Source organism: Sciurus vulgaris (assembly GCF_902686455.1).
Source record: "Sciurus vulgaris genome assembly, chromosome: 2".
NCBI lineage: Eukaryota > Metazoa > Chordata > Mammalia > Rodentia > Sciuridae > Sciurus > Sciurus vulgaris.
In genome coordinates this window covers 83,469,883-83,484,466 of record NC_136462.1, presented here as the reverse complement: position 1 = coordinate 83,484,466, position 14,584 = coordinate 83,469,883, and the positions used below count along the sequence as shown (strand labels likewise).

Here is a 14,584-nt window from a genome sequence, read left to right as displayed (position 1 = left end):
GAAAAACTCTGAAATACATTTGCTTTTTCTCTTACAGCATCACATTTCTGCTGGTTGTTCTCGAAGTATCAAATGTATTAAGCACATTTGAAAGTGTGTGTTTTTTACCATTACATTTTGATGAAGGGAGTAGATTTTAAGTCAACTTTTAGACTGAGCCTTTAATGCTAACATTTTCTTATTGTTATTTTTTTCCAAGTATTGTAAAAAAGTATATTTCTGTAATGTTCTGGCAAGTTTTTCTACTGTTACCCTAGAAATTAAGATTTCTGTGGTTAATAAATACAATAGCATTCTTGTAGGTGACAATGTGGAAGGTGCTCTTCTAATCATTCTATAAGAAGCAATTGATTGGAAACTCCATAATAATGAGGTAACATTATTATTCCCAGTGGACAAAAAAGGAAACTAAAGGCACAAAGTTAAGTTAATTGTGCAAATTTACATGATGGGTCACAGAGCAAGGACTCAAGCCTAGGCAGTCTGGTTCTAGAAACTTCAGTTAGTAAAGCCACACTATCCTGCCTTCTGAGTGGTATATGGGACCTCAATTATTCATTTTATTAAAACCATAGGAATAACAATGATCTCTACAAACAATTCTCTTCACATGTTCTCTCCCTGCATCTCTGTGCCTATTTTGCAGATGGGCCTCTCATAAAATCACAGGCCCTGTTTCAGGTAGCAGATATAGAGTTGGGATTTAACTCAACCCTATCTGGCTCAAAGGGTCCTCCTACCCCTGTGCCACCACATTATAGACCACTCAAAGGATATGCATCTTACTCATTTATTTATTTGCTTATTTATTTAGGTACTCAAAATTGAACCCAGGGGTGCTTTATCACTGAGCCACATCCAAAGCCCTTTTTTATTTTTGTTTTAGACAGGACAGGGTCTTTCTGAGTTGCTTAGGACCTCACTAAATTGCTGAGACTAACCTTGACCTTGCTGTTCTCCTGCCTTGGCCTCCCAAGTCCCTGGGATAACAGGTGTGCACCACCATGCCCAGCACTGCATTTTATGTAAATGTGGACTTCATAACCCTTCCAAATAATTTGGAGTTATGAACATTCTCGCAAGGGTAGAGATTGTACTTTTGAATGGGGGCAGAATTCCAGAATAGAGAGTGCAAAAGCAATCCCACGTTTGCCTCATTTCCCAGTTTCAAACTCTTTGTGCTACTTACATTTAAAAATTAGATACACTTCATCGATGACCTTTCACAACATAAATATTACATGAAATGGGCTCTTTTATTCAAATAGGTAGCCTTTGTACTTTGTAAGTGCTTTGTAAGCACTTGCTGAGTATATGCTTTATATCCAGTAATTATCAACAGTCTTTAATTTCTAAGTAAGTTCAGTCCCAACTCTGTATTCTCTGCAATTGGCACCTTAAAAGTAGTGTCTGTCTGTGGCTTCAGTTAGCCTATAGGTGATCTGAGCAAATGTTCCAGAGGAAACTTCTACTTGGAGCCCAGACTCTTAGAACAAGGGAGGTAAGAGGCAACATCATTCACCATCCTTCCTCTGGAAGGCACCTGGCAGCTTGGCGTGCTAAGCTAAATAAAGCACAGAATTCAGCCTCCAATGGCATCAAATCACTGCTGGTAGATGAAGGGCATCCTCCAAGAAATTAGGGATATTTATCTTTCAGGGATAAGGCTCATAAACTAACAGAGAACTCTGAAAGGATAGGGAGAGACAACAAAGGAGATTGGTAATACACACTGGAAGTTTTGTCCTGGTTTGCATGATTCTCAGAAAGGTAAAGAACCTTATAATTAGCATTTTTAATCCATCAAGAATCTGGATACTTTTAAGGGTAATTGTCCAAGGTAGCATTTCAGTTATTCCCTGGGGTTTCCAAAATCACAGATCTGTGAAGATTTGTTAAAATGATTATAATGATATATTCTAGAAGTTAAATTAATGGAAAGAGCATTTTATGCAGTAAAGAACATTTTTAAATGGGAAAATCAACTCCTAGGAGCAAGACAAACATAGTAAGTTTTTCTGAGTTTAAATGTCATACATTGCTTTTGAAATAGACTTCAATAGAAGGAATAAAAGATTCTGAGACTCAGCATGCCTATATTGCACACAATGAGCTAGAAGGAAACAAATGGAGAAATTGGAAAGATGCCAAACTGTGAGTTTGGATCAGTTTTGTTTTTAAATAAATTTTACCATGGGTCCCACAGTGAGAAACTTGTTCCTCACAGTAGTAAAGTAAGGTTTTGAGGTCATAAAAGCAGAGGGTAGGCCACGCCCAGACTAACAGGCCAATATGCACTGTGTGTACTGTGTGGTGTCTCTCCTGCCCGGCAGGTAGTACAAGTTTTGTGTTCCCCATCGAGCTTTACTGCTGCACCCATCTGCCTCTCCACCCCTAATCAACACATTCCAGCCTTAGCAAACTAGCCGTTCTGCAAAGACGGCAAATGCTCCTTTTCCTCTTTCCTCTCCCATTTATCTAGTGCCCTTTTCATTCTCCAAATCTGTATTTGCCCCATGCTGCCAGGCAGATTTAGCAGCTGCTTCTACCTGGGGAAGGCAGACTAGTAGATAAAACAAGGTACAAAATCCACCATATCTCAATTAGGATAAAAGGTGTATGTGAGTGCATATGTATTTTATTATAAACATTTTACAGAGTTGTATTTTTTCTTTTTTATACTTTCTATGTAAATGACAAGCTTATAATGAACATTATTACTTCTGTAATCAAGAAACAAGGTATCTTATATCTTACCTGAAATCCTGTGTTGATACTTAGCTTTTGCCCCACTATTGCTACTTCACAGTAGGAATGTAAACCTGGTAGGAGGATGGATGGGATGGTTATGATAATTTGCTCTTAGAATTTCCAGAATAGGATAGTGTGAGGTTAAAAAAAAAAAAAAGCAGAGAGGTCATTTTCTCACCACTTTAGGTCACTACTTAAGGAAATGATAAATCATCTCATGAAAGATATGAAAAAATTAGTCACCACTACCAAATATAATTGACAATGTGTATCCCTGTTTATCCAAGATAATAAAGTTCTTTAAAACAAAAAAAATCAAGCTATGCCGCAGTTTTCTGGATAGATGATCTTGCAGTTCTTCCCTTGGCTGGCTTCTGTATCTATGCCAGAGTGGCCATTTCTCTTGGAGGAAACAAAAGAAAGCAAGGTCTTAGGGCACACACAGGTAAACAGATTCAGACACCCCTACCTCTGAGGAGCTACTACACCCAGCAAAAGCAGCTGTCCATTACTTCCAGCACAGGAGTTTAAGTAAACATCAAACAGGCAGAGTTCTTATTAGTTCTCATTCTTAGCAGCCTAAGGGCTTCCCCTGAGACTTGTCTCACTCATGTGTCTGTCCATAGGCCAGCTTAGAAAACCATTTCTCATTATGTTTCTCACACAGAGAAAACAAAGTTGCATCTCCAATACAGTAGCATCTCCAGACGCTCTGTGTGCCCCTCACACATCCCCACCTCCCTGTGGTGGCCTCTGAGCTTCTCCACCAGCCTGGTAAGTGCCTCCAAAGTCCTGCAGCTTTCTTTCTGTTCTTTGCTCACTAGGTCGGATACCCAGAGCTGTGGCCTCCATCAACCAGCATCTGCTGAAGTCGGATGATGTGGTGAGCTGCTGCCTTGACCTTGGAGTGCCCAGCATCTCTTTCCGCATTAACGGGCAGCCTGTGCAGGGGATGTTTGAGAACTTCAACACTGACGGGCTCTTCTTCCCAGTGATGAGCTTTTCAGCAGGCGTCAAGTAAGCTCTGACTGTGGTTTCTTGGAAAGTAGCTATGATCCCCACCTCCCACATCACTCTCAGGAACTGAGGAGCCAGTGATCTCCTTTAGGGCTTCAGTTCCACCAGCCAAATTGCCCCAAGAAAGCAATGTTATAGAGCAAGAGGCAACTAGTCTTTCCCTCCATACCCTTGTTGAACACATTTGCACTGCAGGGTTTATATTATATACTCAGATAAATAGATAAATCCTGTATGGAAGTTAATAATTACATATTCACCATAAAAACCTTGAAAGACACAATTATAAGTAATACGGTAAAAATCACCTGTGATTCCTGTGCTTGGCTATAATCTCTTAACACTTAGTGTATTTTCTTCAAGTGCTTTTTATCTATAAATACATGTATACTTTTCAAATTGCAATCACATGGAATATAAAGTTTTGTGTCTCGTCATTCAACAATACATAATGATCCTTTTCCTAAGTCATTGGGTATCCTCAGAATGATTTTTATGGTCACATAATATTTCTTTATTAGGCTGTCCCATAATACCACTGTTGCTTTGTGGTACTTTCATGCCAATTCTATTGGTATTGTTGTAAATGAAATTACTATGAACATCTTTGCACGTAACTCATTTTTTTGTGTTTCTATTTTATTCCTCCTAGAAGGTCAAAAAATGTGTGAACTTTATAAAGTCTAAATTTATAATTATGTGGCCAAATTGATTTTTAGGAAACTTGCATGAACACAGATATCTTATCAATAACTTCAAAATCTAAGTTCTAAAACTATAAATTTGTTCATAACGTCATTTTGCAGCAGATCTAAACTCATTTAAGGCAAGCTATTTACATAAATGAAGCTCTTTTCAGTCTCTTATTTCTCCTACTGCTTGTGAATATTTATATGTTTAACTGAAGAAATACTAGTGCCCCTCATCTGACTGAGACTTTGCTTAATTTATATCTATACTACATGCACCTTATTTCTGTTTTCAATACCAAGTCTGAAATGCATCTCCAAAGATTTCAGATACTTTGGGCCCACGGTGTCATTTAAAGCAAAATACAGGAATGCCCAACTGATTGAATCCTCATTAACTTTTACTGTTACTGGTTATTTTTAATCTTCCCAATTAGGGAACAATTGTATCTTAGAGCTTGAATTATCTATTTCTTTAATTACTAACATAGCAAAGCATGGTTAATGTTCATTGTTCTGAAGTATTTTTTCAAACCAGTGTTTTTGGTAAATTTGGGTTAGCGGCCTTTCTGATATTAATTTTTGGACAATTCTTCGTGTATTAAGACTATTAAGCTATTTTCTGTTGGCTTTAGCTATTCCAATTTGTGATTACATTTTAATATTTAGTTCATTTTTATTTTTACCCTTCACAGTAGTAATCTGAACCAGAGGAAATGGCAAGAACCCATAACTGTGCTACCCAAAGATGATAATATTACCTTTTTATAGACACATTTAAATATTTTACAGTAAATTGGGCTTGTACTATGTATGCTATTTCTCTTTATCTTCTCACTGGGTGTGTGTTCATTGCTGTCCTGCTCTCCTTGCACCAGTTGGATGCCATTTTAATTATTTTATCTTTATTATACATTTTAATATCTATAAGGCAAGGCTCCACAATAACCCTTCTTTCCCAAAATTGTCATAGTCATTCTCTGTTCCTGGATTTTAAAGAGATCTATAGTCAATTGAGTAGGAGGCTGGAATCAACACAGAATTACACTAGTGTCTTTGGAGTTGGTGGACAGGGCTATGGAAGGAGGGGAGTTATAGAGACAGGAGCTGAGAGTTGGGACCACAAAGAACCATTCTAGAGCTCCAGATGTCCAAGTGATGGAATTTACAGAGTAAAACTACTATAATAATGTTATGATCCTCATGTGGATTGATAAAACAAGACATTTTCATATATTTTCTAAAGGGGATGAAAATTTTACTCTGTTTCATTAAATAAATGATCTAGGAATGAAGAATTATCCTTTGTAAATGATACTCAACCTTCAGAATTTGAGACAGATATGTGTATGTTTATATATGGGCATATTTATAAACATACTCATGTAAATGGATGTATTTTGAAATTAAGTGTTAATATTGTTTGAGATTCTTATAACAAATGGAGAACCACCATAGTAAGGGCTTTACTAGGAATGAAATAGCTCCGAGCCCAGGAATTTTAAATCAGCCCCAGTCACTATGTCCTCAAGAATTGCCATTCTTGGTCTGTGTTCTGTTGAAAATATTTCTTCCCAACTCGCTTTTTTAATGTGATTGAACATAGCGACATCCTCTTTGATATCCATAGGAGCATGTAGAAAGCAAAGAGTGCTACTGAAAGATAGGGATAGTGAGCACATAGAAGATGGACTGGAGCAAAGGCCTGTGGCAGTCGGGAGGAACCCAGGGTGAGCCCCACTGTGCATCTACCCACTCCATTCCCCAGGAATAGAGAGAATGAGTAGAACAGCACAGCAACATCTCAGTCACCACCCTTGACCTGCCTTCTCTGGAAAAACAAGATCACCCTGAGCCATCAGTGCCCAGGACCACTTTGCTTGGTTAGTTAATGACCTGTCACCCATCATTAGCACCCTTCCGGTTTTTGTTTTGACCACATTCTACTCAATGGTTTTAACTTATTTCAAAGATAGTACACCTACTACCCAAGTGTGTCACCTGAGAAAATTACTTGAGTGAATTCAGATCTTTGGAGAATGAGTCTTGGTCTTTACTGTTGGTTAATGGACTTTTCTGCATATCTTATGTGTAGAGAACACTACATCTGCTCTTACAGTTTACATATTAATTGTTAATGATTGGCTTAATGATTGGCTCATCCTTCTAGTCCCCTTAGAAAAATGATGTGGGATTTCTGTGTCTGTAATTTTTAGGGTGTGTAGGGCTTTTTTGAAACCCTACCTTGACAAAGAATTGCCCCTAGTACATAAAGGTATAGGTGACTGAATTCCTCATATAGAAGACATTTCTAGCATCTTGTGTCTAGGTCAGCAGGCGATGTAGTCTTCTGACTGTCCAGGTATCACAAAGGCAAAGTTGTAGGATGAGAAAAATGAGAAGGTCCAACCATGTAAAGGCATGAGTTCTGAGAGAACTTAAGAAACCGAAGGGTCTGATGTTGACTTGAAGAATCAACAGTTTAGGTCTGAGTTGCCAGAATAGGTGGTATGCTGAAGAGCAGTACTGGGGGCTTGATGACACTCAAGCCTCCTGTCCCTGAGGAAACCATCAACTCTGACACATTCCTGTCTCTTGGTCTCACAACATGATAATTCAAAGAGAGGTGGAATCACAATGCCTAGGTAGTTGGGAAAATTCACGTGACTGAAATACATCTAGTCCATCCCTTGATGTCCTTGGTTGGGTCAATGCTGCTCCTGTGTTGAGGGTAGCCAACTGATTTATTTTTACCAACTGGGTAAATAAACCCATACTTGTTCTTATATCAACTAGTTAAGTATATTTTGCTGCAGAAACTCAGCAACTCTTCATACTACTTTAGTCCAGTTTTCCAAAAACTAGAAACAGAAACCAGGATATTAATTTATCCTGGTTAAATAATTTTTAAAATCTTATTGAAAAGACATGTGTTTAATGACAAAATCTTTAAAAATTGCTTTTCCCAGTGCTGTAGGACACTTGTCAGCTTTATAGCATCTGTCCCAGTGAGATGTAAATTTTTATGCCAAACTAGAGAGTTAGTCTTATTCACACATCATACAGGCATTCAGAAGTTTTTAACTTCTAGATGGCTTCTAAATCAGATATATCGCTCATAGTCCCATTTCCTTCTATGTAATGGTCATTAATGAGGTCATAGTCTTGAATTTTTTGTAATTATTTTTATCATTACAAACTGTGCTGTTAATAATACCTGATTAGGATGTCCCTGCCAGCAACCATCAAAGAGCAAAGGCACACGAAGAGCAAAAATCGTTTTCAATTAGATTTACCTACAGTGCAGTCAAAGGCAGCATGAGTAATTACTGACAAAAATCCACAAATCAATATGTGTTCTCTTTCCTAACTATTATGAATGGGCCTCTAGTTTTCTTCTCAACGTGGTTAATTTGTGGGTAGTGGTGAAGTAGGCCTTCAGTATAACCACCATATTCCATATAGAACAGAACTTGAGAAGAGTCATATGTGCCTTGGAGTCAATCCAAAAGGGTCAGGTAATTAGATGCCAGGAAGCTCTTATTAAAAGGTGGTCTCACCCAGCACCACAAATGGCAGGAGGGCATGAATCACAGAGCATTATGAAAAAACTACAGTATATAGTGTAATCTGGGTGTTTTTTACTTTACAAAAAAATTGATAATTGATTTACTGTAACATCCTATATTTTATAGCTATAAACTCCCCATAGATCCATGTAATCATCTTATATAACTCTGTATCCAGCCCTTTCTAATTTACAGAAACAACAATATTAATAAATGGTTGGTATTTGTGGTTGCGTTTGTTTTCCATTGGTATCCATCCACTGGACTTGGCTAAATTTCAAGTAACCAGCAGCTTGGCTATTTCCAGCTTGCTGTGGCCAATGCTGTGGAAATTATTGCTGAGATAAATATACTTCTGCGGAGAACATGATGAGCACTGGCTGGACTGCCCTGGGCTTTCATCAGACATTAACCAAAAAGAAATGTGAATGTGAGGATATCCATAACTCAGATTGTTCTCCAGTCTTAGTGATTTGGACTAAAGATGCAATTATGAATCATGACTTACAAGTTAAATTCAGGTCAGCAAAAACTTGCTCATTCCTTCTCCTCTTAACCACAGCCTGTGTCCTTTTCTTCTTTGTAACCCTATCCTAACCCTCTGGGAAGGATTCCATAGCAGATAAGAGTGATAAGACATCTAGTAAGACTAAGGTAACTCTCTTAAGTTATGAATAATAATATTGTAGACCAAAGAAAGGAAAACCAGTCACCTCTTTTGAGCACAGCAAAATTTTGTCTCGATTTTTACTGTATCTTTTATTCATGGGTCCATTTTTGAGATCTGGGTATTTGCAATAGGTATTCTCATCATTTTGCAAATTAGAGAGCAAAAATGCACAAATCTTGAAAGTTGAAAATGCTAGTGGGAAATACTCAATTTATTTTGCCTGTGTTTCAGAATTAGTAAAATATATATACATATAGATTTCCTCTACACATCCCAAAACTTTTGCTACTCCCAGCAGGCTATTACTAAAGCAATTGTTTATCTCTCAGATGAAGGAATCTAAGGACACTGTCACTTACTGTTAGCATTCTAGGAAGAAAAAATTCTTCTTCCTATAATATCTGCATTATAGGAAGAACTCAAGAAGCTAGCACAGGTGCTTCATAGAAGAGATTAAATTGATAAAATGAAATTCATTTTTAAAATCTACTTTTTCCTATATTGGAAAAAATCTGAGGAGAGAGAGCAACTAATTTTGATTAACTCAGTTCTTAAATTCTCTTTCTTATTTTGAATTTAAAATTTGGTAGAAGTTTAGAGATTTGAGGGAATCCAAGAAACAGAAGAAAACAGCCTGAGAAGAAAAATTTACATTCCAACTCTACAATCTCGTTTGTGAATGAAGCAAAGGGTTTCTGGGATAAATAGTAACAGTAAAACAGACAGGAACTACCTAAAAACCCAATCCAGGGTCAGAAGTCTAGGGCTTGAATTTATAGAGCCAGAAGGAGAAACAGTAAAGTTAACCTACCCAGTCTACTTCTCTCAAGAAATCCTTTGTCTGGCACTTACTAGGAATAAGAATAATTTTGTCAATCATTTCAAAATTCCATCTATTTGGTTATAAAGCCCAGGGTTGTATATGGTTAACCTTTGAGTCCTCACCCAGCTCTGCCTGCTGCTTGAGGCCAGCTTGTCCCACACTAATCCTCCACCTCCTGGGCTAGCCAACTCTTTCAGACTCCTCTGGAATCCAGCCAGGGGAGACCTGACAAGCAGGTAGGCACATCCTATGGAGTGCAGTTATCATGTGGGCCCTTCGGGTGGCAGTCATTACAATATCTGTCTCTTTTCCTTCTGGAGCCTTTGTGTAGTTCACTTAGCATCAAGCTGTGAGCTCCTATCACTGTTCTTTTGGCACAGGCCTTACCACTCCTGCTGGCTGCTTGCTTCCTTTAGCTGACCCTGAACCTCCCTCCACATCCCCTTGCCCACCTTCCCCACCTTCCCCAGCCCCAGGTTTCTGAGCTCTGCTCAGTCATTTGTCTTTCTGGGCAGAGGCCCTTCCAAGATGGCAGACAGCAGACTCTCTCAGGGACACCAGGCACAGAGGACAGTTAGCCACATAGCCCTCCCTAGCTCTCTCTCTCTCTACTCTGTCACCAGGCATATGTGTCCTTCACTAAACTCCAGGAGACACTTATCTACAGTCTAAGTCCTTCCCTGATGCCCTCATCAGGTGGTTTCAGATGGAGAAAAGTAACTCCTCCTCTTCTCAGATACCCAAACAAACTCTTTCCCACATCACTCTGAGGTGGATGGAAGACTGAGGCTGTGACACACCATTTTTGGTGTGTCCTGTGTAGCTGAACCAGCATCTCTTTCGGATGTGCAAATATTTGGCATCCACTAAATTATGGATTCATAGGTTTGCCTTTGGACCTCTGCCCAAACTCAGAGAGCCACTTTAATATGTGTTCCAATAATTAAAGTGGGCTTCGTGCATTTATTTCCTCTTTTGATTTTTCTCTTCAAACTTACATTCTATTCCTAGTCATTCCCTTTGACCTTTTAACTCTGTGTCTCCCAAAACACCTACCGGGGGACCCCCAGTATTGGTGGTTGTGTGTTGGATCCCTTCCCATAGACTCTGGGCAAGTTATTCCTGGCAGCTGAGAAATGAGCCCCAGATGGAGGGTGTGTCTGGGAACAGCTCCTGTGCAGTCATACCTGCTGGGGAGCAAAGCTTTTGTCTGGCAGGACTTTCAAAGCAATTCAGGACCTTGTCTTCCACCCAGTGAAGCACAGCATAATGATGTTTGAAGATGAATGCTTCAGTAAGCAGTAAACACTGATTTTTGCCTATGTTAAATTTTCATTTTACAGTTTTTCATGGATGTTAGAGGAATTAAGATTTAGAACCAAATAATTGCTCTCTTTTAAATAACTGAATATTAAAACAAAGCATTGTTCTTCTTAAATAATTCATAAAACTCCACCTGTCTTGATTTGTTATCTATCTAGCAGAGTTTAAAGCATAAGAGACATTTCAAAACCAAACAGAACTGGCAAAAAGGCTCATGAATAATTAAGGCCATCTAGAAGTCCTTGTGAGATACCATTTATGTTCTTGGAATCCATACACTAGTGAGTAGCAGAACACACTTGCTATATATGGTCCCAGGCATTCGGCTTCTCAGAGGAATGATGCTCAATGAGAAGAAAGCAGAAAACGTCCCACACTAATTCTTTGCTTGAAAAGATCCAATTTTATCCTATAGTTTCAGCATGTCAGTAACACAATCTGTTATGTTGCAATTGAATTGGAAAGTCCTCAACAAATAATTTCAAGGCTTAGTCATTATTTCCTGAAGGTTCACTAAATTAGCAACACTGCAGGCTAATGACTCAGTTTCCTTTTAATGTCATTGTTCATATTCGTAATACACATAGATCATGCCCTATTACATAACACTTAATGTGGGCACACTCAAAGGGTTTTAATTCTATATCATTGTTTAGTATTTTAAAATGGGATAGTGGGAGGTTGAGTGTGATTTCTATAATTAATTTTAAAACAGCATTTTACAAAATTTGTATAAAATATCTGTTCTTATTGGGAAGAGAAAAAAATTCTTGATATTTCTCACATGGGTATTTTTGTTTTCCATTTTCATAATTATATATTTCTACATTCACAATTATTCAGCCAACACTGAGACTCTTACAAGGCTGTCCTACCAGAAGGTTCCAGTTAAAGGAAGCCGAAGTGAGGCTTAATGGAAGGTGTCCTGCTGTGAGAGCTTTGCTAAACTATAGTCTTCCTCTAATACAACATCCCCCTGCACACACACCCAGTCTGTCTACAGTTCCTACCAATCCTAATTCCAGATCAAAACTGGGGTCTGGCTGCTTGAATCATCTTGGTCCACCTCACCCTCATCTCCCTGTGACTACTTTAAGCGCCTCCTGTGTGGTCCCCAGATCTATCTAGGGCTACTAGAAGAACCTTGTATTTGCCCTCCTTGAAATGCATGTACTGCTTCCCACCTGGAATAAAAAAATCTCAGTTTCTTTGCAGGGCTCACAGACCCTGCCTGATGCAGACCCTGCCTGATACGGCCCTACTCCTCAGGCATTGTTTTCCTGCCGTCAGACCCATGGTGTCTTCACTCATACCATCCTCCTTTCTCTTGTCTGATCCACCTAAGCTCTTTGCCACATTGGGGCCTCTGCCCTTGTTCTTCTACTTCCTGAATTCACTGGGTCCACCTTATCCCTCAGGATTAATCACGTGGTTCCTCCTCAGAGAGGCCTTCCTTCCTGAGTTATTTCAAATTTCTCTCTTTATTCCTTCCTCACATGCCTCCCAATCAGAAACTGTACCCATTGGTCTGCTAGAAAACCTGCGACACCAGGGACACTGAGTACCGTGTTCATTGCTGAATCCCCAGGGCAGAAACCAATTGTATGTATGGGCTCAGTACAGATTTGATGGAGAGAGGGAAGGAGTGAATGAATGCAGTATGCAAACACTATATGTATATTGATTTTTGTTATGTGAAATTATCATTGAACCTGCAGGGCTAAACATCTTGCCACTTCTTAATTATTTTCATCAGTGGTCATACGTGCTCATCAATTTAGCATGGGTGCATTTGATTTGTGAAAGCTTCATTGGTAGTTACAAATCTAGGATCATGCAATGTATTATTTTGAGATCGTTCACTTTTACCCTCTCCTGCTCATAGGGAAAACTTTGGGGTCTAACCCTAACCTAACCTATATATATGGAGCTGAAATTTGGCTGGAATACTGAACTGTTGGAATACTTCTGTGTGCCAGTTATTGGTGCCTTCCTATCATTACTGTGAGCCCTAAATGTTCTTTTCCCTTCCTTCCTTGGAAGGTCTAGAAGGGACTACTGGGGTGGATCAGGGTGTCAGGCCTGGATGCCAGCAGGGGTATGGTGCCCCTGAGAAAGGCACTGGCATCCTAGTGAGCAAACACTTGCCCCCTACAGCCACCACTTCAGGGTCACCCTTGTGTGGCTGCTTTGGGGAACCTCAGCCTCTGCAGTACATCCTTTCTATGCAATAACATCTGTCAGAATGCAATTTGTGGTTAATACTCTGGTGTTACTTAATATTTTGTCCTGGATATTAAGATAAGAATTTCCTACTTTCTCTAGATAGTTACACCATGTTTTCTTTAATTGATGTGTGGGTAATTTCCCTCAAGGAAATGTGAAGTTGTCAGAGTGTAATTTTAATATGATCTTTACAGAGAATAATCTCATCATCATTATCACTGTTATCATTTTCAATGTTGTAGTAATATCTATAGTAATTACCTACTAGAGTAAGGATAAAGTTGGCTTTTAAAAGCTAGCACTTTCATCTATAAATAAACTTTAAAGAACATAGCTGATACGTGGGTGCTGTGGTGTATGCCTGTAATTCTAACAACTCTGGAGGCTGAGGCAGGAAGATCACAAGTTCAAGGCCAACCTCAGAAATTCAGTGAGGCCCTAAGCCTGTCTCAAAATACATAAATAAAAAGGACTGGGGATATTGCTCAGTGGTAAAGTACCTCTGGGTTTAATCTCCAGTACCAAAAAGAAGAACATAGCTAATGTGGGTCAGCTGTGACCCTGCCTTTACAGTCATCCCTCTGCTGCTTCTTACCTACATTAGGATATTTGCTGTGCTGAACCTGAGTTCAGTCACTTCACAACAAAATGATTTGGGAAGCAGGGATTGGGAACTAATCTTTAATTTTCATTCCTTTGACCTGGGATATTTTTTGATGTTTCAACTCTTGGTCTCCTCAAATGACACAGAGTACGTTTCCTGATGGGTGGACGTCACGGAGAATTTAAGTTCCTGCCTCCCTCTGGATATGCCCCTTGCTATGAAGCCTTACTTCCCAAAGAGAAGATGAGGTTGGAGCCTGTCAAAGAATATAAACGTGATACTGATGGTGTTAGAGATCTGCTGGGTACCACCCAGTTCCTCTCTCAAGCCTCTTTCATCCCATGCCCCATAGATACCAGTCAGGTAGGTTCAAGTTGCCAGTGAGAGGCAACTCACTTAGATAAAGTGAGATTAAATTCTTATTTCTTCTATGTTGTCTTTGAACCATTCTTACTATACATTCTGTAGAATTGTGCCATCTAAACAACTACTCTTGTTTCTACTGCATGCATAGATTGAGTTTAAGGACTTCTTAATCAATGAGCATATTAAGCACTTGCCACATGCAAGGGACTGTACTCCACCAAGGATAGGCAGAAATGTTCCAGTGTTCTCTGAGAAGTCACAATCAAGTTGAAGATGTAAGAAGTAAATATGTTATTTTTAAAAAGGTCAAAGGTAGTAAATGCAGAATGAACAGTATGCATATATAAGTGCTAGAGATATCCTTTAGGCTAGAATATTTCTGGGTGTCTACAGAACAGATGAAATTAAGTCCAGGACTTTAGTAGGATTAACTGGGATGAAGTGCCCAGGGGCAATGTAACAGGAATGGGGTGAATAAAGGGTCTAGAAGTAGAAACACAAAATAGGATCAGGTTCCAATGGAGATTCACATAAGACTGGACAGTG

General features: G+C 39.1%; 1 protein-coding gene across 1 annotated transcript in view; it reads left to right on the top strand.

Annotated features, from left to right (window-relative positions):
• The window catches only part of RYR3 (ryanodine receptor 3), a 506,360-nt gene that overhangs the window by 274,399 nt on the left and 217,377 nt on the right, over positions 1–14,584 (top strand). The window contains 2 exon segments of the mRNA XM_079126345.1: positions 3,576–3,768; positions 13,819–14,035. Of these exon segments, the coding sequence (XP_078982471.1) occupies positions 3,576–3,768; positions 13,819–14,035 (410 nt within the window).